At 45.7% G+C, this 26,157-nt stretch overlaps 1 protein-coding gene and 1 non-coding gene across 2 annotated transcripts in view; both read left to right on the top strand.

Annotated features, from left to right (window-relative positions):
* The window catches only part of NUDT3 (nudix hydrolase 3), a 114,729-nt gene extending 105,213 nt beyond the window's left edge, over positions 1 to 9,516 (top strand). Inside the window, exon 5 of the mRNA XM_006745027.3 lies at positions 1,211 to 9,516. Coding sequence (XP_006745090.1) covers positions 1,211 to 1,389 — 179 coding nt within the window. The 3' untranslated portion in view covers positions 1,390 to 9,516. The remainder of the gene's footprint in view (positions 1 to 1,210) is intronic.
* A 10,431-nt stretch (positions 9,517 to 19,947) lies between these two features.
* On the top strand, positions 19,948 to 20,051 carry LOC115944787 (U6 spliceosomal RNA). Its single transcript, XR_004079292.1, has one exon. It is a non-coding gene; the product is annotated as a U6 spliceosomal RNA (small nuclear RNA).
* Positions 20,052 to 26,157: the final 6,106 nt, after the last annotated feature.

The following is a 26,157-nucleotide window of genomic DNA, read 5'->3' as shown; positions in this document are numbered from 1 at the left end:
GTTCATTAGAGCCAGTGATGAGATTGGAGCCTAGCATGTTAGCTCCAGCATCCGAAAGCATGATCCCAGTGATAGTTGTTCAGTGCAGTGTCTTTTTCAGATACGATGAAAGAAAAGCAAAGACATGAAGGTATTGAGAGTAGTCATTTCTGGTTTCTTATGTTGTGGGTAATTATATTCTTATACTTTCTTCCATTTTCCTAATGTTAAGCAATGATCTTTTATTATAAGAGAAAAAATAAAGGATTTTTAAAAAATTGAAAAACAAGTAAGAAAACAGACTGAGAAGTTAATAGGGATGGTGTTATTTTTATTTTTTTTATTTTTTAAAGATTTTATTTATTTATTTGACAGAGAGAGGCACAGCGAGAGAGGGAACACAAGCAGGGGGAGTGGGAGATGGAGAAGCAGGCTTCCCGCCGAGCAGGGAGCCCGATGTGGGGCTTGATCCCAGGACCCTGAGATCATGACCTGAGCCAAAGGCAGACACTTAACGACTGAGCCACCCAGGCGCCTGGGATGGTGTTATTTTTAAAAATATTTTGTATCTGTGGGGCGCCTGGGTGGCTCAGTTGGGCGGCTGCCTTCGGCTCAGGTCATGATCCTGGAGTCCCTGGATCGAGTCCCGCATTGGGCTCCCTGCTCGGCAGGGAGTCGGCTTCTCCCTCTGACCCTCCCCCGCCTCATGTGCTCTCTCTCTCTCTCAAATAAATAAATAAATAAATAAATAAATAAATAAATCTTTAAAAAAAATATTTTGTATCTGTGGATATATAACTCTTAAAATTCTGAAATAAATGATTATAAGGCAACCATCCTCGTAATTCTGGAAGCCGACACTCGTGTTGATTTGTGCAGAAGAGGGGGTGCTGGCTGGGCTTCAGGTGTATACATGCAAGCCGGGCAAGGCCCAGAGGCCCGGGAACGCAAGAGGAGACCAGGAGCACTGGTTCTCTCTGGAGGGCGGGTTTCACACGATTCACTTCTCAGATGTCTTCCCTATCTCCTGCATCGGACATCTGTATGGCATTTGAAGCATATACTCTTGTAAGGAAAGAAAGTGAGGAAAAATACCTTTATGATACACGGTTTTAAAGTCTTGATAACGGTTGCTTTTCTGTTTTCATCAACCCTTTCTTCCAAGTTGAAGATCAGAAACCTGCGGCTGCTTCCCTTTTGTCCTCATTTCTTCTTCTCTCTGCCCCCACAGGAAGGAAGAGGGAATGGTTTAAAATAGAAGATGCCATAAAAGTGCTGCAGTATCACAAACCAGTGCAGGCGTCGTATTTTGAAACGTTGAGGCAAGGCTACTCAGCCAACAATGGCACCCCAGTCGTGGCCACCACGTACTCGGTTTCTTCCCAGAGCTCGATGCCAGGCATCAGATGACTGAAGACTTCGCGTAAGAGGAATGGAAATTGGAAACTAGACTGGAGTGCAGATCTTCCCTCCCTTGCTCTTTTCACCTCTCCTCACAGGCCTCCTCTCCAAATAAGGCATGATGGGCAGCAGAGAAAGGGGTTCTTGATGGTGTTGCTGTTTGGTGTTAAGTGATGGGCTTTTTCTTCTCTTTTTATGGAGGGGGTGGGGGGTGGGTATGTAATTTGTAAGTACTTTTGTGCATGATCGGCCCCTCCCTTTTCACACCCCTGCAGTTGTCTAGAGAGACAGCCTTCCCTCTGCCTTGGATTCTGAAGTGTTCCTGTTTGTCTCACCCCAGCCCTGGCCAGACGTTTTTCCTTTGATTTTTAATTTTTTTTTTTATTAAAAGATACCAATATGAGATGAAACCTTTCAAGACTTTGTCCTATAGTGCGCTGTTCAGTCCAGGAGGTTGGTCACTTCCACTGCAGGATACATTTATCTACACATTATATACTGGACATATAATATGTAAATAAATGACTTTTAGAAGAGGAATTTAACTGTTTAATTTTTCAAGGTTTTGTTTTGTTTTTTAAATTCGGGGTGTTTCTGAAATGGAGAGCCTCGCAGTTAATTTCCCTTTTTTTTTTTTTTGATGCTAGTGGCTAGGTAAGTTTCCCTGTCTTCTCCCTTTCCCCAGTCGCTGACTGTAGTTATGTAGGGTACGGAAAGAGTTTAGCTGCCTTCATAGCGCTCCCAGGACTAATGGCCTTCTCGAAGCTGTGTTCCCATGCCAAGAAAGACACAGGAAGAAACCTATTTTCTTTTTATTACCGAGCCAGGAGCAAATGGCCTCAGCTCAGACCTGGAGAAACAATGATAGAAATTGAATTCCTCCCTACGTGTTGACAGTAGGGATTTGAACTGGATTCTTGGGATTGCTATCTAAAAAACTGGAGCATCAAGCACTGTTTCTGTCCTGCAGCTTGGAATTTTTTTCCATAATGCTACTTACCGCCGACAGTGGCCTCTCTCCTTGTGCATCCATGCCTTACACCGCGCTGCACTGGACATTGTCCTTGTGCGGAAACATCTGGCTGGCCTGGGCCAGTGCAGGTGTATGGTCCCATCCCCATCCTGGGTGACCATGTTAAGTTCCCAAAAAGTACACAGGAGGAAAATTCAGGTGTCTGCTTATCTTTGCAATGTGACAGCATTTGGAATTGCACCATGGAGCATGCTCAAAAATAGTAAACTTGTCTCCTGCTGAGACACAAAAGGTCCATCTTCTGCTGAGAAGTGGTATGAGAGAATGCTCGGTCCTTGACTAGAACAGCGACATCATTGCATTGGCTCACTGCAAACTGTCGCGTTGGTTTTTGATACAGGCTTCTTGCTGGCTTCATTTGCCAGTTGTGTTGTTTAGTTGGGAAGTAAGCAGAAAAGGGTCTTGAGATCGAGGGGTGGGTCTAGGAGGGGGACACTGGTCGATCCCTGGCTTAGGACAGTGCTCTTGGTGGCATCTCCTTTGTCAAAACATAGCCAAGATGTGAAATTAAAATCGTAGTTCTCTTTATTTAAAAATTCTAATAAATACTCAAACTTTGAAAAGCTTTCACTCTTCCCTCCCACTAAAAGTGATGTATATATACATACAGATAAGAGATGTAGGCCTCTGTCACTCAGTGTTCAACATTTTGGGGGGACATCTTTCGGTGAACTTAAAATTTTGCTGTCTGCTCTCAGTTTGTATCTTCTCTCCCAGTCTTGAGACACAGAATCAACAAGGAGTGCTCACAGTTTGCCTAGGATACTGTCCTACCTCTGGGAAAGGAATTCTGTCCCTAAGTAAGGGTCCCAGTGGACAGAAACAGCACCATGGGATTTGCTTCTAAATACCAACTCACTGTTCACATGGCCTACTCAGAAATGAACATACTGCTGCTTGTTGCCTGATTGAGAGCAGTCTGAGTTTCTGTCCATATAAGTAAAGGAGAAAAGGTAATAAATTCAACCAAGCACTAAGTGGAATCCAAAAAACACATTCTTCCACCTAAATTCTACCTTTATGGTATGGATTGAAAGTACTTTGCAGGAAAAGAGACAGGACTCCTGAAAAGAGAAATGCAGTGGTAATAGTAATTTGTGCATTTTTTCATGATCTAGAGATGTTTTTACTGGGCTGGTGTCACAACACATTACCCTCCTGAGTCCAGTTTGGGTTGATGTTGGCGTCTTTGGGTCAGGAAAGTGAACTGTGCCAAGAAGTATTTTTCAGTGACATGAATGGATCCTGTTAATGCAGTTAACTGGGGAGATTGTGCTGATGCTTTCTTAACTGACAAAAAGAGGCTTTGTCCAACACCAGAATTGCTGAAACTGGTGCTATTTTCTGTTGCAGTGGGATCCTGATGAGCAGGGATTGGTGTTTCTCCCTCCCTGGCACCATTAACACCATGGCTGTCTTCACTGGTGTGTAGTCATAGCCCTTCTGTGATAGATTACTCAGAGCCCTGGTTGCAGTGGCCGTTACCCCTCTCCACAGAAAGCAAGGAGAAAACAGAAGAAAGCACAAAAATGATCCCACTCGCAGAGTCTTTCTGGGACACTGCTTTGCCGTGAATTCTGCAAGTACTCACTTTATTCGGGCTTGACACAAACAGCTTTTTGTGTACAGCGCAGATATAAAGTCTCACAGTGAATTTGCCCGTCCTAGACTCTGGTTTATTACTAGGCCATCCATCACAGTCCACCCTGCTCAGGATAGAGAAAGACAGCATTGGCTATTTTAAAATTAACTTTGTTTTTAGTTTATCAATTTGCAGCCACTGGGGAAGCATCAGTGAGGTCATGCCATATCTTTCTGGACTTAGGACTGTGTGTGTGTGTGTGTGTGTGTGTGTGTGTGAGAGAGAGAGAGAAGGGCTACGAGGGGTCAGCTGTATTCGATTTTTTTTGTAGCCTTCCAGAATGGTGCAGCCCATGAAACAGGAGTTTTGATTTTTCTTGTAGCAAACCTGGCAGGATGGGAAAGTTAATAAATTGACGGTTTTGTTTTTACAAGTGTCTGCTGCCCCATCTGCCCTGCGGGGAGAGGGCTCCCGCACTGCTGAGTCTGAGCTGAGGCCATCTGGAGGGATCAAAGAGTGTGGGAGGAACACCCCTTGTGAGGCCGTGGAAGCCCCTCGAAAGTGGCTGCGCAAAAAAAAAAAAAAAAAAGAAAGTGGCTGCGCTGCAGGATTTCCGCCCTCGGCATGGTGCAGCGCAGCAGGCCTTGCCTCTCGCAGCCTCTAGGGAGCAGAGCGGGTCACTGCCCTCTGGGAGGCTTTTGCAGCAGTTTTGTAAATGCGTTGCTACACAGTCAAGTTCCTTCGTGACACAATTTCTGTTTTGATGTTAGGAGTCAGTCCACGTAAGCTTAGACTTGTTGAGAAGAAAAAAAAAAATCACCTTTTGTTTTGAAGAAAAAAAATGTCCACGCAGAACCGTTCTTCCTCCTCCTCCTCCTTTCTCTTGCCCACGTACAGTGCTCCTTGGAGGCCCCCCTCCCCTCCAGGACCTGTGTAACCAGAGGAGTAATCCGTCTCCCGCCAGACCCGGGTGTGCATCTCACGTTGTACTGTACGTGCTCGTCATTTCCACCCCATGCTGGAGGAATGCCTCTGTTGGTCTCCCCACCTGATCTTTTTTTAAAACAGCTTAGCCTGAGCCTCATTTCTTTTGGTTCACAAAAAGGATTTAATAACCACAGTGCGATCTTTGCCGCAACTGTGTGATTTTCAGTACTTCTGAAGTGTTCTCAAAGTCCAGCCTAGTTGAGAGAAAATTTAGAATTAGAAGAAATACCTGGAGAAGTCGTCACAGGGGGCTGAATTTTTGCCTTCAGGGAAATGAGGATTAGCTATAATTGATAATCAAGCCTCGTCCTGGTCCCTTCTGCATTTCAGAAAATAACGCACATGTTTATAACAAATAGGAGACAAGTTAGCGCAAGAGGCTCTGGGGCAAGGAGATTATCTAATGGTGATTATATAATGCAGCGGCTCTTGTGGTTCTTATTCTTAAAACTCTAAAAGAGGTCAGACCTGAAGCGACACAGGTCATGCTGCCCAGCTGAGGTGACAGCCATTCCTTCTGAGCCCTGCTGGGATGGAACCCATTTCCCCAAGGCTTCCGGGCTGTGCAGCCGATGTTGGTGACCTCAGTCTTGCTCCATCCGGGCAGCCATCTCACTTGGAGCAGGTGGGAAAGCAGCCCCAGGGTCAGCCTCTGTTCTCTGGGGTGAGCCTTGCAACAGACGTCACCTTCCCGAAAGAGCTGTTTTCCACGTCACTTTAGATGTCACCCAAAGCAGACATTTGAGATGTTCAGGTAGTAAATTGGGAAGCATTGGCTGCAATCCGTAAAAGCTACTATTGTCTGTTGATTAGGTGACTGGAGATGACCCCAGGCCCTGGGAACCTGGAGGTTTTAGGCAGACTCTCATTTGGAGGCCAGCAGCCCTTCTACTTCTGCCTCTACAAAGGCAGCTTTACATTTTGACCACATTTTCGCCGTAGCTGATGACCTTTCAGGGATGTGAGAAGCCTAATCAGAACATCCGAGAAAATGATACCCCTCGCCCTCAGATTCATCCAATAGTTCATCCTCCTAATCCCCTTAGAAATTAATAAATCAAAAGAGAAAGAAAGAATGCCATTTGGTGAGGATTTGGACACACTGCTAGAGCTGAGGCTAGCAGCCGCACGATTTTGTGAGTCTGCAATATGAAGCTTTCTAAGTCCCTGGAAGCTTTATTTATAGTGAAGATTTGGTGAGCTTTCGTTGTCTGAGAAAATGAGATGGTCCCCTTGAAGGGGAGCTCACAGGCAAGCCACATTAACTCACAATTCACACCAGGGGGATTCTGCTGGAGAAGAAAGCGCCTTTGGCCAAAAAAGCAAGATTAATATCTAAAAGGTAGACATGCATTGCTTCTGTTCCTCCAGCAACCAGTTGTTTAATCATTAGCTCTAGGTTTCCTTCGGTTTACATTCTCAGTTCTTAACCCCGCACAGAGGTCCCTAGAACACCAAAAAAGGCATTTAAAACCCTAGGGATTGGCTTTATAAAAGATCCAAAAGCAGCAGCGTTGTCATTTTCCAGGTTTCTCGCCATTTTGATGTGCTGCCCATCCTTCCACACACTCTGCAGCCAGGCCAGATGTGAAGACTGTATTCACTAACTTGTGGAACCTAAATTCTAGTTCTGGAACAATTACCTGCTAAATTGCTTACTGCCTGTGGAAGTTATCTGTGGGCTGTACCTTTCAGAGAACATTTCAACAGTATAGTAAAATTGCTCTGGGCTTGAGGGCCCAGTCAGGCGTTTTAGATCAAAACTGTAAGTCTTTGGGCCTCCTTAGGGAAAAAGCAAGATGCCTAAATCCCAGTGCTGGGCCTTGAGACCGTACTCCCCTCTCCCTAGTATGGGGTGAAGTGGCACCCTCAGGAAATCATTTTTCCAGTGAGATTACCTATAAATCCCTAGGGGAAGTAATACCCATATGAACCTGTCTTTCTGAGCACTTTTATGCCAACTTCAAAATGGTAAGCTAAAGCAGCAATGACTCCACGTAGCCTCTGTCACCCTCTTTATCGTCCCGTTGGCGAGGTGGGGGGGAGCTTTTCAGGGTTAAACCTTGGTCTTTAACCTCTGTTGTGGAGATGTGTCACTAACAAATGATCTAAAGAAGACCTCTAGTTTTTGTTTCCCGAGTCCAGTGGCATAACAGATATGACTTAACTCCCGGGAACGTAGAGGCTGATGATGATCAAGACACCCACGAACCAGAAAGATCTGTCCCACATAGAGCCTCCACAGGGAACAGATCTGAAGTTAGGTTCTGGAGAACTTCCAAAGCGCTGAAATGCAGGGAGGACTTGGAGGACCTTTGCTCAGCAAGCAGGTAGCTTGTGTTCCTCCCAAGAACACGAAGGAGCTCCGAAGGGAATGGCCCGCATTGAAGCCATAGCGCGCAGACTCAGACCTTCCCTCTGCCACTTCTCACATGGCTCGTGCACTCTTCGCTCAGAATCCAAGGGGACCCTCCTCTCCAAAATCTCATTGGCTTCAGGTGTTTTGTTTAGCCTCTGAGAACCTCCCCCTTTCACTCCCACCTCCGGATGGACAGAGATGTGTTGCTCGGGGCACAGATGCGTGAGTCCAGGGCCCAGCAGCACAGTGTTGTATTTAGTGGTTAGAAAAACAGTCGGTCCACTCTGTTAACAGGATGTGGTGCAGTTTTGTACACATCAGGTCTGTTTTTATTGTTTCATGGTCTGAAAACCTTCAAGCTGGTTTATCATCCAAGAAAAGGCAGATGGTTAGACTAAGTAACATTTAGTTCATATCTCTGTCTTAGGAAAGGTAGCCGTCCGTTTGCTGTGTGCTTAAGGAAGTCAGGAGTATTTGAGGATGTTGGGAGCTGTTGTAAAAATAAAGTGGCTCTGGCCTACCCAAGTGTATCAGAAAGAGAGCGTGGAAGCCGGTTAGTAGCATCTTTAAATCTGCTCTGGCCAGCCCCTCCTTCATCTCAAGGACCTTGTCTCTCCTCCTCTCCAGTGACCTTGGTAAGGGACGAGCTCTGAGGAGGCAGCGAGGCCCCAGCTCCTCTTTGCTCGGCTGCAGGATGTGGCCTCCAAACAGTCTGAGGTTTTTTTAAGGGGTTTCCTCACCATGATTCCCTCCACGTCACTCACCTGCCGTCAGCATCCGAAAAGGTTAAAATCCCCGGGACCATTCCAGTTCTAAAACAGATGAACCAGATGTGCTTCCTCCCCTTTTGCAAGTGTATTGTCCAGATGCAGTCTCCCTTTGGCCAAGTTTGACAGGTACTTCCAGGGAACCCCTTAAATTGAGGCAAGGAGTCAAGATGTTTTGAGTTTTCCCCCCAGAAGGCAGAGTCTTTGTCCCTTCCCCCTCATGCCTCATATATTTTAGCCAAGTCTCAAAAGGTCAAGTCTGGTAATGTCTCCAGAACTGAGGTGAGAGCTAGGGTCCCATACCCCCAGGGACCAGTCCCCTGGGGGATCCCACATGCTCAAACTAGATTGTTCTGATCCCACCGGAAGTTTGCTGCTGTCCCCGTCCGCTAGGGCCCCTCAGAAAGGAAACAACCTAGGCTTCCAGTCCTTCGGTGACCAGTCTACAGAGTGTGTATCACCTGCGTGGGTGGTGTGCCTCCCACTTGTAGAAAGGGTAGAAAGTGGAACATTCAGTGGGCTGAGTACTCACATCCTCGGAGAGGTTGGCAGAAATAACCCCAGTGAGTGCAAAACAAAACCGAGGAAACCAAGGAACCACATTTGTACGGGAGGAGTTGGTTATGGTCCTTTTACCTCTTGGGACCTGACGCTGCAGTATGAAAGTGGGGTTTGGAAAATCATGCTTAGCCCAACCCAAATGCATTCCAGGACTTCGGAGCTTCCAGCCCATGGGTGCATGGTCTGTTCCCATTTTTTGTTTGTTTCCAAAACAGCCTTGCTTGGTATTGCATGGAAAGTTCTGGTTTTCCTTCCTGCCCACTTGGGACCACCCACCCAGGCCTGGTCCCTTCCCCAGTATCTTCACAGTACTCCTAGGAAGACCTGCGCAGTGCCCTTAGGAGCCGAGGGGAGTGGAATTTGGTCTGGAGAAGGCAGCAGAAACTGAATTTTCCTGTTTCCTCTTCTCAAGGAGGGTGTTTTTAGGCTTCCTTCACGCCTCTCTTTCCTGTGGGTACAGTCGGGTTGGGAGGAAGGGCTGAAAAGAAAAGGAAACGGGATCCAGCCAGCCCAGGTTTGGGTCCGGGACAGGTGCACAGCTGATGCTCTTCCACCCCCTTCAGTAGCAGGCCAGTCATATGTAACGATTCTCCTTTACTAAAGCGTCTGCTTCTGTGGTGCTAGCAACAGAGGACAGACAGACCCCCTCCCCTGTGCTTTCCCTAAAGTTCCTCCATCCCTGTAGCCCACTCCTTGTTGTAAAAACAAGTGCTTAATCCTGTGAGCGTGCTATTCCTTTCTATGTGTTAATCAGTTTCCTTCCATTGGAGCTGTGTGGGAGGGAAGGGCATTGGAATTGTAGGTTGTAATCTTGTGCCAACCAATAAAAACCAGTATTTCACACACATCCCTGCTTAGTGTCTGGTCTCTTCTTTCTCGAGGTTTTCCTTGAGTCCTTCACATCAGTCTTACTTTGATTTTACCCCCACTCTCTGCTGAGGTCTTGAGAGTTGCCCTAAAGGTAGGTCAGAGGTGGCCCTGTGGATGATCTGCTGTTCGGGGAGTTCAAGTGAGAAGTGAATGGGAGAAGCCCACGGCAGGGAGTGAGACTCAGTGTTTGTTGCCGCTGGCTGGCCCTGCTGCCGGGTACCCAGGGAGACTCGGGTGGCGCTGAGAGGGCCTGCCCCCCCTAAGCCAGTCAGGCTTTCCTCGGAGCCCACAGGGACACGAAAGGGACAGAGTTGAGCCACATCCAAGATGATACAAGAGCACAGCCAGACGTTGTTTTCCCGCATGGGAGCAGGAGGTGGGCATGGTAAGATCAGGAAGCCTTGTGTCCCATCCTTTCCAGTGACTTTGGTCGGGAACCGTGTTTTGAAGATGTGTAGTGGTAGGACTCGCAGCCAGAGAAGACCAGGCAGATCGCCATCGGTGGGAGGGCAGCACTGAGTGACCTGGGAGACAACATGTTGAGCTGTTGTGAAAAATAAAGCATGATGAGGCTAAATTTTGGAAGACTACAAAAGCCAGGCCAGGGAGCTGGGCTTCATACCTGTGAAGCATTCTTGAACAACATAAAGATAGTCCTGTAATATCAACCATGTTTGAGGAGGAGGCAGCGGGAAAGGTTGGGAGAGAAGTGGTTTGGAAGCTCATGATACCCCGTGCATGAGATGATCCGGACTCAGGGTGAATGAACCTGGGGATGAAGAAAGGGATATAGAAGCAGGAATAAACAGTGTATCACAATCAGATAAACATGTCCATCCACTAAGGGAGGCTGGCCTTCCTGGGATTCTGGTGGCATCACCAGTGGCCAAGTTGTGGTAAGCCAACAAACCTGATACAGTCAGTGTACCCAGAGGGTCACTACCAGGATGAGACTCACACGAACCTAACTCATAAGAGACTGAGATGGACATGCCTGGATGACAGTTGGCTCTTTTGTATGATGACAAATGTCAGACCAAGTTAACCTGGCTAGTGCACTGGCTATCGGCGTGAGTAGCCAAAAATAGGAAGTTGGCTGCTAAACAGTAACCTGATGACTTCATTCCACCACAGGACAGATGCCCTACCAGCTGGTCAGGGCGCCCTTTGCCCCTGAACTCTGATTCTGCAGGCCTCCTTTGTCCATCCTATGATGATCCCCCCCTCCTTTATCAAAGGATTCTTTCTTTTGCCAGATTTAGTGTGCATAATGAGGCCATGAGCTTATAAATGCTGACACAAGTGATGTGCTATACTTAGGAAACTACCAGATGGCAATCTCTAGTTGGGATCTGGGGTTCCCAGAACTCTCCACTCGCCCGTGTCCGATGATGATAGGCCATTGTGCAGGTGTCCCATCCCCATCACATTTACTACATTGCTCCCCCATCCAACTCAGAGGGTAAGTGCAGGCTTTAGGATTGTCTTGCTGCAGCCCAGGCTTCCAATAGCCTGTAGGACTTGTGGCTACAGAGAGAGAGGTCTAAAGAGTCCCCAAAACTTGGAGTATGGGTGAGGAGAGGAAATCAGCTCAGAGGCCACCAGCGCAGCTGTGACGCCGCTGGAACCAGCAGCAGGGACAGTTGGCCACAGCACACATTGTGATGCCCGCACCCTTTGTTAGGCTGAATGACAGCTCTGAGCATCCAAGCCAGACGAAGTTGGCACAATTCTTGCTCATCCTCCAGTCAGGCTGGCTCCCATCCCTCTAGAGACCTGATCATTGTACCCAAGACAGCCTGGCCTTGTAAGCCATGGCCTTGTTTGCTTTCTGGTTTCAGACACATTTGGGGTGTGAAAGGTCTATTTTCTCTCCTAGGTCTTGTGACAGCCAGCTAGCATCTCAGCATCTGAGGATGCAGCCATGTGGCTCCCTGTTCTATGTCCTGAATACCAGCAACGTGCTAAACCCAGGACACACAGTCCTCACAGAAGCACCTGCTTGGGTGACAGATGGCGCAAAACAGGAGAGATTACAGCCTGGGGAGGTAAGCCACTAGAGGTCAGGTGAGAGGGGACAAGGGGGAGAGCTCAAGCAGGAGGACCATAGGAGCGTGGGAGAGTAAGGGAACTGGAAGAGGGAGGAAGGACTGTCCTACGTCAAAAGGCTGCCTGCTAGAATAGAAGGTGTGAGCATCGCAGTTAGACCCCGGTTCGGGTCTCAGCTCAGCTGTTTGCCAGGCTCTGTGATCTTGGACAGGGTACTGTCCCCGTTCCCTCCTGTTCAGTGGGGCAGAAGTCCACTTGTCGTGCTTGCTGTGAGCATTAAATGAGCGGAGGAATGTGTGTGATGTCAAAATTGCTGTGTGATCATTCAGTGGTAGCTGTGAGCAGACACCTGCTCGGGGATGGCCAGGGGCAGTGCTGAGTTCACTAAGTGACAACAGAGACAGATAATCACAGTGCAGAGTGACAAGTGCGATCAAAAGAAGGCTGACGGAGGGACTGCCTCCTTCCCAGAGGAGCCATCCTCATAAAGGATGCAGAGGAATGCAGGAGTTCTCAGCAAAGGGAACAGCATTGCCAGGCTAGGGCACAGCACTGTGCTCATGTAACAGCAAGTGTGCTGGGGCTGGAACATGATACTGAGAGTGGGCAGGGAAGAGAGAGGGGCAGGAGGGGCCACAGAAGGTCAGCCGGGGTCAGGTGGCTTGGCAGGCTGTTTGAACTCTACTCCGGACGACTGGGAAGCCAGCAGAGGTTTTAAAACAGAGCAGTGACTGCGTCAGGTTGGACATTTGAGGAAGATGATACTACTAAGCGTGGTCCTTGTGTTCCAGGCCTTAGCACCAGGCAGTGTGTTGACGGCTTTACATTTAGTCTCTGCATCCCTGTGATGCATAGGACCTGTGATCATTACCTTGTCTGGTAACGGGAATGGAGGCTTAGGGAAGCAGACTACTTTTGAAGGGAATTGGACAGACTAATTCGAAAAAATCATAGGGTCAAGTGCCAAGGATGTCTAAAGATAATTTTGAAAAACTCCAAGGGAAAATACGGGACTACAAGGGAAGTCCTGTGTTCTATCAGCATCAAGTCTTAATACTGGGGGTGCCCGGCTGGCTCAGTCTGAAGAATGTGCAACGCTTGACCTCGGAGTCATGAGTTTGAGCCCCACGTTGGGTGTAGAGATGACTTAAATAAACAAACCTGAAAGAAAAAGAAATCAGGTGCCATAAAATAAAAGACTTCATAGAAAGATAGAGTCACTAAAACAATGTGATAGAGAAATAAAAGAGAAAATAGAACGGGGGACCAAGGAACAGACCCATGCACATGTGGGAAGATGTTAAAAGCCAGAGGAAATGTGCACCGGGGTGGGGAGAGGCTGGGTTCCTCAGTAAATGGTGTTGGAACAACCGACTAGTCAAATGGAAAAAAAATAAAATTAGCTCCTTACCTCACAGCATACTTGAAAATAAGTTCACCAAAGTAAAATGAGTCCTAAAACTTTTAGAATAAAATACAGAAGTTAAGTAATGTATCTGAGGTCACACAGGTAATAAATGGAGAAACTGTATGTAGTTGAACCTGAGAGGTCTGGTGCCAGAACCTTGCCCTCCAACCCACTCAGTAGTACTCTGTCCTGGTCACTTTAGAGCCCCGCCCACATTGGGTATAGAGATGACTCCCAAAATAAAATCTTGGGGCGCCTGGGTGGCACGGTCAGTTAAGAGGCCGACTCTTGGTTTCGACTCGAGTCTTGATCTCAAGGTCACACACTCACAACCCCGAGATCAAGAGTCTCATGCTTTACTGACTGAGCCAGCCAGGCTCCCCTGAAGATATCTTTTTTAAAAAATAGTTATCCTGCTCTGGCCACCAAACACTATCCCCTTTTCATCACTGCATTACTCATTCATGCACCATTATTTACGCCCATCTTTCTGGTCCCCGTGTTCTTCCCCTGCAGCGTCCCTGTAGAATTCCATCCCTGACTTAATCCATTCATTTGCAAGAGCTGCGCCTGCCCAGAGAATACCAGATGCCACGGGCTCATGCCTCCCCTCCACTGAGCCTCCAGTGCCACCCATCCTTGCCCAACGACTGCCAGAGGCCACTTTTCTTGACGTCTCATCCGACCCCTCCCTTCTCCCATTGATGTCCCCAGCAATACTTCTGATTCTCCTCCCACCCAGAGCTTTCAGAGTAGAGTTCCAACTCCTTAGATTAGCACCCAATATCTTTTGTGATTTGGCCCCTGCCCATCTCTGCAGACTCTTTTCCTGCCACCGACCTTGCCCTTCTCTTCCCCTGATCTCCTCGAGCTTCTTACAGTTCTCCAAATGCATCACACACCATTGCACAACTCCACAGCTCACATGTGCTCTGCCCTCCTTTGGGAAAGATCTGGGAGATTCTCTCTCCTCGGCAGGGTTGTGGAACTCCTGTACATGCCCTCATTCCAAAGGCACCCTCTAAGGTGGGGAGACTATCTCTCTGTTCTTGGTGTCCAGCTGAGTGGCTCAGAGCAGGTACCTAGGAAATGTGGGTTGGAGGAAGCAAAGGGCCCAATGATGTTTTGGGAATGTACCCAACACAAGGAAATGTATCCCTAATGTCACCCTGTACTCTGGACAGCTTTACCAGCCACACACACGCCCCTTCAACTTTCCCCCAAATTGGGAAGGAAGCCAGTGCAGGCCTGCCCTCAGGGATCTGGGGAGAAGTTCGGAGCAGGGGGAGGAAGAGCACTATAGTAGTCTCTTCCCTTTGGGATAAGGGTGGTGTTCAACCAGCATAGCCCTTTCCCCACCTTTCTCTTCCAGTCTTGAGTTTGTGGGTTGGGGGGGAAAGGGGAAGGTGCTTCTTCAGGGGGAGGAAACCCCCCCATTCCGGCTATTCCCCTTCTCCCTCAGCCCAGGATCCTGTGAACTTTCCCGGACCTAGGGCAGGACCTAATGGAAGGCTAGTGCCTTCTGTGGGACCTGTGTCTGAGACCAGCAAGGGAAGCCAAGCTGGGATTGAGACCCGAGAAGGGCAGGGCAGTGACGGGGATTTGCAGATTGAAGGGTGGAGTCAGGGGTAATTTGTTTGACTTGTGGGGAACTTGATCTGAGAAAGCTGAGTGGACCGATTAGAACAGCTGATATTATTTGAGCAGTTTACAACGTACTCTTGCATCAGTTCAAACAATTCCTTGAACGCCTTACTGCCTATACAGGGCCCTCACCTTCACATAGACCTTGAGACGCAGTACTTTGGTCCCCACCTAGTTGTTGAAGGAGCTGAGGCCTGGAGGAGACAGAGGACAAGGGAAAAATAGGTTGGGTGGGGGGGTCAGGTTCAGAAGGTGAAGGAAAGCTGGAGGGAAGCAAATACCTTGCAAGTCAGGCATCTGGTGCTGTCAGGAGCTGGCCAGTAAAAAGTTCCCTCCAGCCACCCCTTCCTTCTGATGCATTTTAGGACCCACTTAGTCCCTCCTCCCTTATTCCTTCAGGATATGCAGCCCCAGCAGGGGCCACCCGATGGGCTTCCACCTGCTGGCCTTGGCCCCGCTGGGCTTTGGAAGGAGGGTGAGCCTCCTGTTCGTTACAGAGAAATTACGCATGTGAAGGGGACCTCTGCAGTTTGGGGGCCTGGGGTAGGAACCACCATGGAGGAACCTGGGCAGCCAAGGCAAGCTCAGGGCTGGACGGAGGCAGGGGGCCAGGCTGGGATGGGCCTTGCTCCGAGGCCCCATGCCTCAGCTCCTCAGACCGCCAGGGACAGGACAGTGGCAGAAGCAGGGACTATGGGGACCCGCTCTGCCTCAATCCCGCTGGCCTTTATCCCAGAATGGGGTGGGGGCTGAGGCTGACCCCGCTCTACTGGCCAAGGTCTTCTCCAAAGCTCTTCCTCCACTCCTCCCTCCTTCTGGAGCTGGCCCCCTGCTGCACCGCCGCTGAGAGAGAGCCTTGGGCTTCCGGAAGAGGTGCAAGACCAGCTGGAGTAAGGCTCGGAGGTGGGAGCACACAGGGGCTACCGGCAGGACACCAAGTAACTGAACAAAAGGAAGTGAGCCAGTGTGAGCAAAAGCCTGGAAGGAAGCACCCTCTGAAGTTGAGATTATGAGTAATTTTATTTCCTTCTTTGTTACATCCTATATCCTCCAAATCTTGAGAGTAATTTTTTTTTCCAATCAGAAAGGAAATAGGGGCGCCTGGGTGGCTCAGTTGATTGAGGGTCAGACTCTAGGTTTCAGCTCAGGTCACGATCTCGGACCTGCATTGGGCTCTGCACTCAGCAGGGAGTCTGCTGGGATTCTCTCTCTTCCTCTCTCTCTGTCCCTCCCCACGCTCACACGCTTGCTCTTTCTCTAAAATAAATAAATAGGGGCGCCTGGGTGGCTCAGTCGTTAAGTGTCTGCCTTCAGCTCAGGTCATGATCCCAGGGTCCTGGGATCGAGTCCCACATCGGGCTCCCTGCTCGGCGGGAGGCCTGCTTCTCCCTCTCCCACTCCCCCTGCTTGTGTTCCCTCTCTCGCTGTGTCTCTGTCAAATAAATAAATAAAATCTTAAAATAAAAATAAAAATAAAATAAAATAATAACTAAATCTTAAAAAAACACACAAAAGAAATCTACTGTCATTATTTAAAAAAAGAAAGAAGAAAGGAAATAGTCCCTTACACTTACAGAGCATTTTATTATTTACCTAATATCTAGTCCTTTTATGTTCTTTCTTTCAAGCAATAATAATCTTATTTGTGAGGCAGATATTATTAGTTAATTTTGGAGTTAGGGACTCTGAGATTCTATGGTGGTGAATGACTGTCTGGAAGGCACAAAATGAGCAGTGGGATCGGGGAACTTTGAGCCAACCTGGTGAGGCTGAGCGTGAGCAACATGATGGTGGCCAATAAGATTCTGGGGCACCTGCGTGGCTCAGTCGTTAAGCGTCTGCCTTGGGCTCAGGTCATGATCCCGGGGTCCTGGGATCGAGCCCCGCATCAGAGAAGAGGAAGCCTGCTTCTCCCTCTGCCACTCCCCCTGCTTGTGATCCTTCTCTCGCTGTGTCTCTCTCTGTCAAATAAAAAAATAAAATCTTAAAAAAAAAAAAGATTCTGCTAGTCTTGGTTCCTCTTTCTTTCTGTGTCTCCCCCTTCCCAATCCCTGGGCGTCAGTCCATTGAGTCACATCATTAACTCCATTAACTCATTTATAAAATAAATATGCACTGATAACCCACAGGGCGTTCCATTATTTTTAAGGCATTCTTTATTCTTATTCATATATTTTTTAAAAAGTTTTATAATTAACATACAATGAATTACATATATACAAGGTGTACACTTGGATAAGTCTTGACATACATGCTCATATGAAATAAGCACAACCAAATCAAATCAATGGACCGATCTATCACCTCCAAAAGTTTCTTTGTGCCTCCTTATGATCCCTCTCTCCTGACAGTCATGCCTCTATCCCCAAGCAAACACGGATCCTCTTTCTGTCATTACAGATTAGTTTGCATTTTCTAGTTTTATAGAAATATAATCACACATCATAAATTTTTTATGTGTTGCAAAGTATAGATTCAAGTTGATAATTTTTGCATTCAGATATCCAATTGTTCCAGCACCATTTGCTGAAAAGGCTGTCCTATTCTTAGTTTGCTTAGTATTTTTATCATGAAAGGATATTGAGTTTTTGTCAGATGCTTTTCTGCATCTATTGAGATGATCATGTGGTTTTCCTTTGCCCTATAAATGTGCTGACATTGATTTTCCTAGGAATTCACCCTTGGATTCCCAAGATAAATCCCACTTGTTTACAGTGTATAATCATTTTTAATGGGGCATTGGATGTGATTTACTGGTATTTTGTTGAGATTTGTATCTATATTCATAAGGAATATTGGTCTAGAGTTTTCTTATGGAACTTTCTTTGGCTTTGGTATCAAGATAATGCTGGCCTCATAGAATGTGTTAGAAAGGGTTCGCCTCCTCTTCTGTTTTTTGGAAAAGTCTGAGAAATATTGCTGTTAATTCTACCTTCGATATTTGGTAGACATTTACCAGTAAAGCCATCTGATCCTGGACTTTTCTTTGTTAGGAGGTGTTTTAATTTATTAAGATTTGTTTTGTGGCCTAACATATGGTCTGTCCTGGAGAATGTTCGGTGTATACTTGAGAACAGTGTATATTGTTTCATTGGGAGGAGTGTTCTGTATGTCTTTTAGGGCTAGTTGGTTTCTAGTGTTTTTTAAGTACTCTATTTCTGTATTGATCTTCTGTATAGGATATTCTGTCCATTATTGAAGGTAGGGTACTAACGTCTCCAGCTCTTCTCGTAGATGTGTCTATTTCTCCCTTCATTTCTGTCATTGTGTCATACAGCTGCTTCATGAACTGACCCTTTTATCCATATATAATGTCCTCCCCTTTGTCTCTTGTAACAATTTTTGATTCAACATCTGTTTTGTCTAGGAGCGCCCGGCTGGCTCAGTCAGTAGAGCATGTGACTCTTGATCTCGGGGTCATGAGTTCGAGCCCCATGTTGGGTGTAGAGATTACTTAAATAAATCCTTAAAAATAAATAAATAAAATAAAATAGAATAAAATAACATCTATTTTGTCTAGTATTAGCAGAGCCACCCTGGCTGTCTTTTGGTTACTCTTCTCAGAGAATACATTTTTCCATCCTTTCACTTTCAGCTTGTGTCTTTGGGTCTAAACTGAGTCTCTTGGGACGCCTGGGTGGCTCAGTCGGTTGGGCGTCTGCCTTTAGCTCAGGTCATGATCCCGGGGTCCTGTGATCCAGTCCCACATCGGGGTACCTGCTCAGCGGGGAACCTGCTTCTCCCTCTGCCTGCCGCTCCCTCTGCTTGTGCGCTCCCTCTCTCTCTCTGTTTCTCTGACAAATAAATAAAATCTTAAATTAAATAAATAAAGTGAGTCTCATAAGCAATAGATACTTAGATTTTTTAAAAATATTTTTGACCATTTTAAAGTGTACAGTTCAGTGGCAATAAGTACATTATTGTGCAACTGTCACCACCATCCATCTCCAGAACTTTTTCGTCTCCCCAAACTGAAACTCCATACCCATTAAATAATAATTCTCCATTTCCCCTTACCCCACCAGCGCCCGGCAACCACCATTCTACTTTCTGTCTCTATGAATTTATTACAAGGATATGTAAAGTACTAGGTGCCTCATATAAGTGAAATCATAAGCATCTATCTGTCCTTTGTAACCGTTTTTTTTTCACATAGCATAATGTCCTCAAGGTTCAGGCATGTTGTAGATATGTCAAAGTTTCACTTTTTTAAGGACGAGTAATATTCCATTGTATTGTATGTACCATATTTTGTTTTTCCATTTATCTGTCAGTGAGTGCTTGGGTGCTTCCATCTTTTGCCTAATGTGAATAATGTTGCTATGAACACAAATGTACAAATATCTGGCCGAATCCTTGCTTTCAATTCCTTTGCATAGATACTTGCGTAGAATTGCTGATCATATGGTAATTCTATTTTTAATTTTTTGAGGAACCGCCATACTGTTTTCTATAGTGACTATACCTTTTATATTCTCACCAACAGTACACAAGAGTTCCAATTTTTTCTACCTCCTCACCAACATTTGCTTATTTTATGTTTTGTTGTGTTCTAAGTAACAGCCATCCTAATGTGTGGGAAGTGGTATCTTGTGGTTTGATTTGCATCTCCCCAATTAGTGATGTTGAGCATCTTTTCATGTATATACTGGCCATTTGTTATGTTCTTTGGAGAAATGTCTATTCAATTCCAGTTAGATCATTTGTATTTATTTATTTTCAGTTAGATCATTTTTAAATCCATTCTGCCAATCTGTCTTCTTTTGTGTGTAGTAAAATATAAATGAAATTTACCATTAAGTATACAATTCAGTGGTATTAAGTACATTCATAATATTGTACAATCATCACCAAACTCTGTTTTTTTTTGTTGGTGAGCTTAATCCATTTACATTTAAAGTCATTACTGGGGCACCTGGCTGGCTCAGTCGGTAGAGTATGTGACTCTTGATCTCCAGGTCTTGAGTTCAAGCCCCATGTTGGGCGTAGAGATTACTTTAAAAAATAATAATAATAATAAATAAAGTGATTACTGATTTAAAGGATTTACTTTTGCAAGTGTTCTTTTCTAGATGTCATATTTTTTGTTCCTCAATCCTTCCAATACTGCCTTCTTTCATGTTTGATTTTTTTTCTAGTGTACCTTTTTGATTTCCTCTTCATTTCCTTTTCTGTATATTTTCTACTTGTTTTCTTAATGGTTACCATAAGGATTACAATTAACATCCTAAGATTAATAGCTAATTTTTCATGAGACCCCATGAAGGCCAGAAACAAATAGGATGATATGTTTAAAGTATGGCTAGGGTGCTCACTTCAGCAGCACATATATGAAAATTGGAACAATACAGAGATTAGCCTGGCCCCTGCATGAGGATGACATGCAAATTCATGAAGCATTCCATATTTTTCAAGCTACGCTTACAAAAAAATCAACTAAAATGGGGGCACCTGGGTGGCACAGTCGTTAAGCGTCTGCCTTTGGCTCAGGTCATGATCCCGGGGTCCTGGGATCAAGCCCTGTGTCAGGTCCCTGCTCTGCAGGAAGCCTGCTTCTCCCTCTCCCACTCCCCCTGCTTGTGTTCCCTTTCTCGCTGTCTCTCTCTCTGTCAAATAAATAAATAAAATCTTTTTTAAAAAAAAATTAAAATAAAGTACTGACAGAAAAGGGGGGGCGGAACTGTCAACCAAGAATTCTATATCCAGGGCGCCTGGGTGGCTCAGTTGGTTAAGCGACTGCCTTCGGCTCAGGTCATGATCCTGGAGTCCCGGGATCGAGTCCCGCATCAGGCTCCCTGCTCGGCAGGGAGCCTGCTTCTCCCTCTGACCCTCCCCCCTCTCATGTGCTCTCTGTCTCTCTCATTCTCTCTGTCTCAAATAAATAAATAAAACCTTTAAAGAATTCTATATCCAGAAAAACTATCCTTCAAAATTAAGAAGTTCCTAGATAAACAAAAACTAATGGGATTTGTTGCTAGTAGACCTGCCCTACAAGAAATGTTAGAGGGAGTCCATCAGAGTGAAACAAAAGGGCACTAGATGATAACTCAAAGCCACATAAAGAAATAAAGATCACTGGTAAAGTAACTACACAGAAAAAATTTTAAAAAGTAGTAGTATTTTATTTTTGGTATATAACTCCTCTTTTTGTTTCTTATATGATTTAAAAGATGCATAAAACAATAATCATAAATCTATGTTCACATGTACACAATGTATAAAGATGAATTTGTAACAACAACATAAAGGGGGTATGGAATTGGATAGGAGGCATTAATGTATGCTATTAAAACTAAGATGGTATCAATTCAAACTAGATTCATATAAATATAAATATAAAAGTGCACTTAGGTAATTTGTGTTTTTCCATGTGTTCTCCATTTCAACTAAGTTGTTGAATTTATTGGCATAAAGTTGTCTCTAATATCCCCTTATTATAAAAATCTGTTGTGATGTCACCTCTCTCATTCCTGATATTGGTGATTTTTATTTTTTATTTTTCCTGATCATTCAGGTTTATCTCTTTTGTTGCTCTTAAGCAACTTTTGGTTTTGTTGATTTTTCTTTATTTTTCTGTTTTCTATTTCAAAGATTTCTGCATTGATCTTTGTTATTTTCTTCTGCATACTTTGGTTTCAGGTGGAAGCTGAGGTCATCGACCTGAACTTTTTTTTTTAAAGGCAGTTAGTGCCATAAATTTCTCTAATAGAGGTGCCCCACAAATTCTATGTTGTGTTTTCATTTTCACCAGTTCAAAATACATCCTAATTATTATTTTTTAAATATTTTTTTAAATTTTATTTTTAAGTAATCTCTACAAACAACATGGGGCTCGAACTTACAACCCTGAGATCAAGAGTCACATGCTCTACCTACTGAGCCAGCCAGGCATCCCCCTAATTTTTTTTTTTTTTAAAGATTTTATTTATTTATTCATGAGAGACAGAGAGAGAGAGAGAGGCAGAGGGAGAAGCAGGCTCCCAAGGAGCAGGGAGCCCGATGCGGCACTCGATCCCAGGACCCTGGGATCATGACCTGAGCTGAAGGCAGACGCTCAACCATCTGAGCCACCCAGGCACCCCCCCCTAATTATTTTTTGATCTAGAGGTGTGTTACTCATTTTCCAAACATTTGAGGATTTTCCAAGGATCTTTCTGTTACTGGTTTCTTTTTTCTTCCTCTTTTTTTGAGAGAGAGAGAGAGAGAGACTGATGGTGGGGACGGGCAGAGGGAGAGAGAGAATCTTAAGCAGACTCCACACTCAGCTCAAGCCCAATGCAGAGTTCGATCTCATGACCTGAGCTGAAATTAAAAGTCGGACGCTTAACCGACTGAGCCACCCAGGCACTCCAGAATCTTACAATAATATATTTCCATTTCTTGTCTAGCCTTTACACTATTGACATAATACATTTTAATTTTACATATGTTAACCTGAATCCTTTTAAACTTGAGACCTGTTTTATGGCCCAGAATATGGTCTATTTTGGTAAATGTTCTCAGTGCACAAACCCGCAATACATTATCATTTTTTTAACCACAATTATTTTGTTAAAAGATGTAACTAATAAGAAAAAAAAGTATATACTTAGGTAGTTACCATTGCCAGAGCTCTTCATTCCTTTGGGATTGAAGGATAGGTCCATATTTTTACTTGGTACCATTTTCTTTTTGCCTGAAGAAATTCCTTTAACATTTTTTGTAGTGCAAGTCTGCTAGTGATGAATTCTTTCAGTTTTTATATATCTGAAGATGTCATTTCACCTTTGTTTTTGAAAGATATTTTTTATGAAGTTTTCATTTGAATTCCAGTATAGTTAACATACAGTGTTATGTTAGTTTCAGGTGTACAATATAGTGATTCAACACTTCCATACATCACCCAGTGAGCATCATGACAGGTGCACTCCTTAATCCCCAGCACCTGTTTCACCCATCCCCCCCCCACCTCCCCTCTGGTAACAACCTGTTTGTTCTCTATAGTTAAGAGTCTGTTTCTTGCCTTCTCTCTCTCTCTGAGTCTCTTTTTTCCTTTGCCCATTTTTTTTGTTTCTCAAATTCCACATGAGTGAAACATTGTATTTGTCTTTCTCTGACTTACTTTGCTTAGCATTATAGTCTCTAGCTCCATCCATGTTGTTGCAAATGGCAAGATTTCATCCTTTTTTATGGCTGAAAAATACTCCATTGTATATTTATACCACATCTTCTTTATCCATTCATCTATCAGTGGACCCTTGGGCTGCTTCCATAATTTGGCTATTGTATGTTTTTGAAAGATAGTTTTGCCTAATGTTCTACATTGGGAGGTTTTCTTTCAATACTTTAAAGATATTATTTCACTGTCTTCTTACATGGGTTGTTTGGGGTGAAAATCTGATGTCATTCTTTTTTTTTTTTTTTAAAGATTTTATTTATTTATTTGACAGAGAAAGAGCACAAGTAGGCAGAGTGGCAGGCAGAGGGAGAGGGAGAAGCAAGCTCTCTGCTGAGCAGGTAGCCGAACGTGGGGCTCGATCCCAGGACCCCAGGATCATGACCTGGGCCGAAGGCAGCTGCTTAACCAACTGAGCCACCCAGGCGCCCCAATCTGATGTCATTCTTAACTTTGTTCCTCTGTACCTTACATCTTTTAAGATTTCCTCTTTATTACTCATTTTAAGCAATTTGATTATAATGTGCCTTCATATAGTTTTTTTTTCCATGTTTCTTGTGCTTGGGGTTTATTGTGTTTCCTGGATCTGTGGGTTTATAGTCTTCATTACGTTTGGAAAACTTTCAGTCATTATTTTTTCAAATATTTTTGTCCCCTCTTCTTTTTCTTCTGGGTCTCTAATTACCCATATATTAGGCCATTTGAAATTGTACCACAATTCACTGGTGCTCTTGTAATTTTTTTTTTTTTTTAAGATTCTTTTTTGTCTCTTTCATTTTGGATAACTTCTATTCAAATGCCTTCATGTTCACATATCTTTTTTTCTGCAGTATCTAATCTGCCATTAATCTCATCCAGTGTATTTTTCATCTTGGACATTGTAGATTTCATGTCAGAAATTCAATTTGAGGCTTTTTTATACCTTCCTTGTCTCTCAACTTTTTGAGCATAAGGAATCCAATTATAACTGTTTTAATGTCCTCCTTAGGCCCTACATCTTTCAGTTCTGGGTCAGTTTCAGTTGATTAGAGACTGTGTTTTCCTGCCTCTTTGCATGTCTAAGTATTTATGGATCCATTTTTTTAACGGGTGCCACACATTATGAATGTTATCTTATTGAGAGCTGGATAGCTGCATTCCTATAAATCTTGGGCTTTGTTCTGTAATGAATTTACATTACTTGTCAATAATGTGATCTTCCTAAGTGTTGCTTTTATGATTTGTTAGTTAGGTCCAGAGCAGAGGGACACAAAGATGAGCAAGGCATTAGTGAAAGTGCATACATAAGCCCAGGCACTAACCAAAACCACAGGGCAAGGGGACAGTCAAAACTTGATCAGGGTGGCAGAGTGCAGCCTCAGCTCTGCCCTGTGTCTCCCCTTCCTGAGGTTGCAGCAGCATGAAGAGAGCAGGGAGGGCTGGAGTATTCCCTGGCTAGGCCTGGGGTACCCTCACGGGATCTGAAACCTTATCCCAGGAGCAAACCAGCTTCAAACACAGACATGGAACAGATGCTGGCACAGGGCTGTCCAGGAAGAGGGCCCACCTGTCATTCCCTTCTCCTTCACCCTTGCTGATCACACCAAGGCCCCAGGAAGTCATCACACTGCTCAGGGCCTCAGCTTACTCATTTGTAAATTGGGGTCACCCCACCTGACCTGCCTAGCTCAGAATGGTGTTCTGTCCTGGGATTAAGGGAGGTAAAAACATGCTGAGTTTCTGACACTGAGACCCCAGTCCTGTCTACGCACTGGCTTAGCCAGTTGACCACTAAGCCCACTCCTACAGGGCCCTCAAGATATGTGGTCAGAAGCTGTGAGGATGAGGACAGAGGTTGGATGTGTGGGCAGCCAAGGCGATCTGGATTCTAAAACCTATCATTTGATCCTAACCTGCTTGCAAGGCAGGCTCCACCAGGGAAGGTGGCCTCCTCCCTCTGCCCTCAGCTCTGATAGAAGCCTGGGATGAGGGGCGCCTGGGTGGCTCAGTTGTTGGGCGTCTGCCTTCGGCCCGGGTCATGATCCCGGGGTCCTGGGATCGAGCCCCGCATCGGGCTCCCTGCGGGGCAGGAGGCCTGCTTCTCCCTCTCCCACTCTCCTTGCTTGTGTTCCTGCTCTTGCTGTCTGTCAAATGAGTAAAATCTTAAAAAAAAAAAAAGCAGCAGCAGCGGCCTGGAATGAGTGGTCTCCTTACTCTTCAGACTCAAAAGCCTGAGAATACCAGGAATCCACCCGGAGCCTCCAGACCCGGGCATTTCTGTCATTCCTTTCCCCTTATCTCTGATTTCCTACCAGTCAGATGATGGTGTCTGAAGGCAAGAGGCCAGAGTTCCCAACTGCCCTCTGGTTCTAAGTTGGGTCATCTCTGCATCAGACCTGCCCTAATCCAACCTCTGGAAGGGCCTGAGGAAACAGGCCAGACCAGACCAAGTGGCTCAACCATGTCCGGGCCACTGGCTGTCTTTGGCAAGAATAAGGTGATACAGGTTAGCCCTCTATCTCCAGTAGCACCCAAGGACCCTGGAGAGCCTCAGCCTGGTTCAGCTCCCACAACTTTTATGTTCTTGGGTGGCTTCCATCACCTGCCAGTCTGGAGTTTTCCTAACCGTGTGTGATTTGGAGGGAGAGGTGGCAAGATCTGGGTACAAAGCTACACACACGTATTTGAGGTAACTGTAGATTCACATGCAGTTGTAAGAAATAATAGACATCCCTTGCACGCTTTGCCTAGCTTCTCGCAATGCTAACTTTTGCACAACTATAGCAGAATATCACAACCAGGATGCTGACATTGGTAAAATCCATCGATCCATCTTCAGTGTGTGCCGCTGTAATGATGAGACCTCGAAAGCTTTCGAATTTACCTACTTCTCAAGTTGCTTGTGGCCCAGGGGGACTGCACCCCGCTGCACCATCTGTGCCCCCGGGAACCGGACAGAGGTTAGCGGGGGCTTTAACAGGGCGTGGTGTGTGCCAGACTCCTTATCCACGTCATCGCTTAATCCTCACAAGAGCCTGTTTCAGACTGAGGCGCAGAGAAGGGTGGAGGGTAAGTGGGTCCCAGGCCGCATGGCTGAGCAGAGGCGAACCCAGACCTGCCTACTCTAGCTACCCTTAGAGCATAGCCCAGAGGGCCGCTTGGGCCCTAGGAGGCTTGGATGGCTCCGCAAACACTAATGGAGTCCTTGGGGGCCCCGGGCAGGGTCCCGGTAGCGGGGAGAGCAGCCAGGCGCCGCACGCCCGGACTAAACTTCGGGGCGTGGCTTGGCCCTACACCTGGGCTCCACCCCGGAGCACGAGGAAGCCCGACGGCCCGCCGCAGCCTGCAACGGGAGCTCCCCGGCGCGAGCCCTCAGCTGGGGC

The sequence above is a fragment of the Leptonychotes weddellii genome, chromosome 8 (assembly GCF_054177405.1).
Source record: "Leptonychotes weddellii isolate Sample4059 chromosome 8, ASM5417740v2, whole genome shotgun sequence".
NCBI classification, from domain to species: Eukaryota; Metazoa; Chordata; class Mammalia; order Carnivora; family Phocidae; genus Leptonychotes; species Leptonychotes weddellii.
Note: the sequence above shows the minus strand (reverse complement) of the source record. Positions and strands in the feature narration are given on the sequence as shown.